Source organism: Sphaeroforma arctica, assembly GCF_001186125.1.
Source record: "Sphaeroforma arctica JP610 unplaced genomic scaffold supercont1.4733, whole genome shotgun sequence".
In the NCBI taxonomy this organism is placed as follows: Eukaryota; class Ichthyosporea; order Ichthyophonida; genus Sphaeroforma; species Sphaeroforma arctica.
In genome coordinates this window covers 1-2,300 of record NW_014035825.1, presented here as the reverse complement: position 1 = coordinate 2,300, position 2,300 = coordinate 1, and the positions used below count along the sequence as shown (strand labels likewise).

At 39.8% G+C, this 2,300-nt stretch overlaps 1 protein-coding gene across 1 annotated transcript; it reads right to left on the bottom strand.

Moving 5' to 3' along the window:
* Nucleotides 1-251: 251 nt before the first annotated feature.
* On the bottom strand, nucleotides 252-431 carry SARC_14525 (hypothetical protein; the record flags this gene model as incomplete). The annotated part of the gene is made up of 1 exon (XM_014291342.1): nucleotides 252-431. A coding segment is annotated over one exon (180 nt), but the record flags the coding sequence as incomplete, so codon positions are not given.
* Nucleotides 432-2,300: the final 1,869 nt, after the last annotated feature.

Genomic DNA, 2,300 nt, shown 5'->3' with positions numbered 1-2,300 from the left:
CTATTTATTTATTTATTTATTTATATGAATATATGTATATATATGTATATATATATGTTTCTACATTTACAAATATATATTTCAATATGTGTTTATAGATATATATATAGACGTAAATATATATATATATTTATATTTACATATATATATATATATATATATATGTCTATATATATATATATTATTTATATATATACACACACACACATATATATATATATATATATATATATATATATATATATCCCCACCTTCTCGGTTTCGTCCCGGATGAGTTTCTGCACATCATCAACATATCGTGCGTGTGCGTTGCGAATAGCTACGGGCACTAACTTGGCCAAGAGATCCTCACCCTCCGCCAGACTCAGAGGAGTAGCCTTTACCATCACATGACGGGGGCACATTGGCACATCCGCATCTATTGCGACAGGCTGGATATATGAGCAAGCATTGTCAGTTGTGTGTAAGTACGTAAACACATGTCAAAGTATGACTAGATGTAAGTATGTAAGCAAGCCAAAGTATTGTCAGGTGTATGTACGTAAGCACATGTCAATGAGGCTAATGAGGCTGTGCGAATGGGAATGTGTGGGCAGCGTACAACTGTTAATGATTCCTGGCAGATGAGTAAATCATGTTTGCGTGCGTCGATTGCGACAGACTGAAAGGGTGAGAAATAAATAGCGGTATGTGCGCAAGCAAACAACTGCGAATGATTCGCTGCAGATGGAAATGGGACATATGTGCGCAACTGCCAATAATGCTTTACAAAGGAGTACTAGAGATATGCGAGCAAATATGCTCGGCATCAAAACGCTCCACCGAGATGACTTGTTGCATCATCCACTTCTCAGGGTTTAGGGTTTTAGGTAACCCCGTGAACCCTATAACGCATGTCAGCAATACGCCATATCACAGGCTACGAACAGGGCTTCAAGTGGTAGATAAATGGATAGCAAAGGCTGCCGAATATGGCTGGGAGAACGGATAAGGTCAAGGCAGCAATGAAGATATAACCAACCAACACCTTCGCTCAAGGCATGACGATCGCTAGGAATTTCTCACATCCGCATTCCTCCGGAAATTTCTAGTTTTCAACCTCAATCTATTCAGCACAATACAGTTACTGAGTAGTTTTTGGGTTTGGGATTTTTAGGATGCCCTAAATCAGCCCAAGACATTGATATAAAGCTCATAATCGCTCTCTAAAATTCAGACAAATCCCCATCTCGCGGCATTGTGAAGCACGCTAAAGACAAACACGCTCACCTGGAAGTATATCTTCTCATTCTCGCTTTTGGCATCCTTGTAATCTGTGGCAATCTTATCGGCGCTAACCAATAACGCCACATCAGCACTCTTGGCCAATTTCGGCGTTGTTTTCTTCATCTGCGTGTCTGCTACCTTTAAATACGCCACGCACAGGCCGTATTCTCTGTCAATAGAGTGAAAACACAAATCACGGCGGATTAGAATTCCGGATAAAACGTTACACGCAATACCAAAAGATATAAGAAAGACATATATATATATATATATATATATACAGTTAGCAAGTCAGATATCTCAAGTCGGCCATTCTGCCTGGTGTAGTCTATGACTAAATTTCAGTGGAGGTACATACCCTTCTTTCTGTTGTGCCAGTCCCTGGTAGTAGACAGCAGTGGTCGCCAACATCGCTTTCTTGGCACTCATTGTGTTTATCCACTGTTTACTAAACACTCCTGCAATGAGAATAGTGGTTAAAATGGTTAAATTGGTGGTCAAAATAGTTCAAATAGAGGCTAAAATAGATATAACAATTGAACCTCAAGTCACAATGATGTATGCAATAATTGATCCCGTGGTTTGCAGCTTAAGCAATACAATCAAAGGCCTTGTAGCGCAGTTTGTGAGCTCTACAGGATGTACCTATCTACACAAGGATCGTAGGCACACGCATTCGCTGCAGTACGTTTGGATTGAGATAGCCACAGGTTCTATTCCTCAACTCGAAAACTTACTATATGATGCATCTGTCTAAACAATGATCATAGGCCCTCGGATTGGGGTGCGGGTGGGTGCTACTATGCCTTTGCACTAAGATAAGCACAGCTCCTATTTTTCAACTAAACTCAACTCACCTCGAATTGTTCAAAGATATACAAACATAAATGATTCGGCTGTCTCAATCAGAGATTTATAGGTACATGCCGCTATAGAGTAGACCATTGTATTAATTGCAATCACAATATAGATACCCATCCATTCAATTTTCCACAATTCTCAGCACACCGAGTTGTTGTTGTGAAGCCGGATCT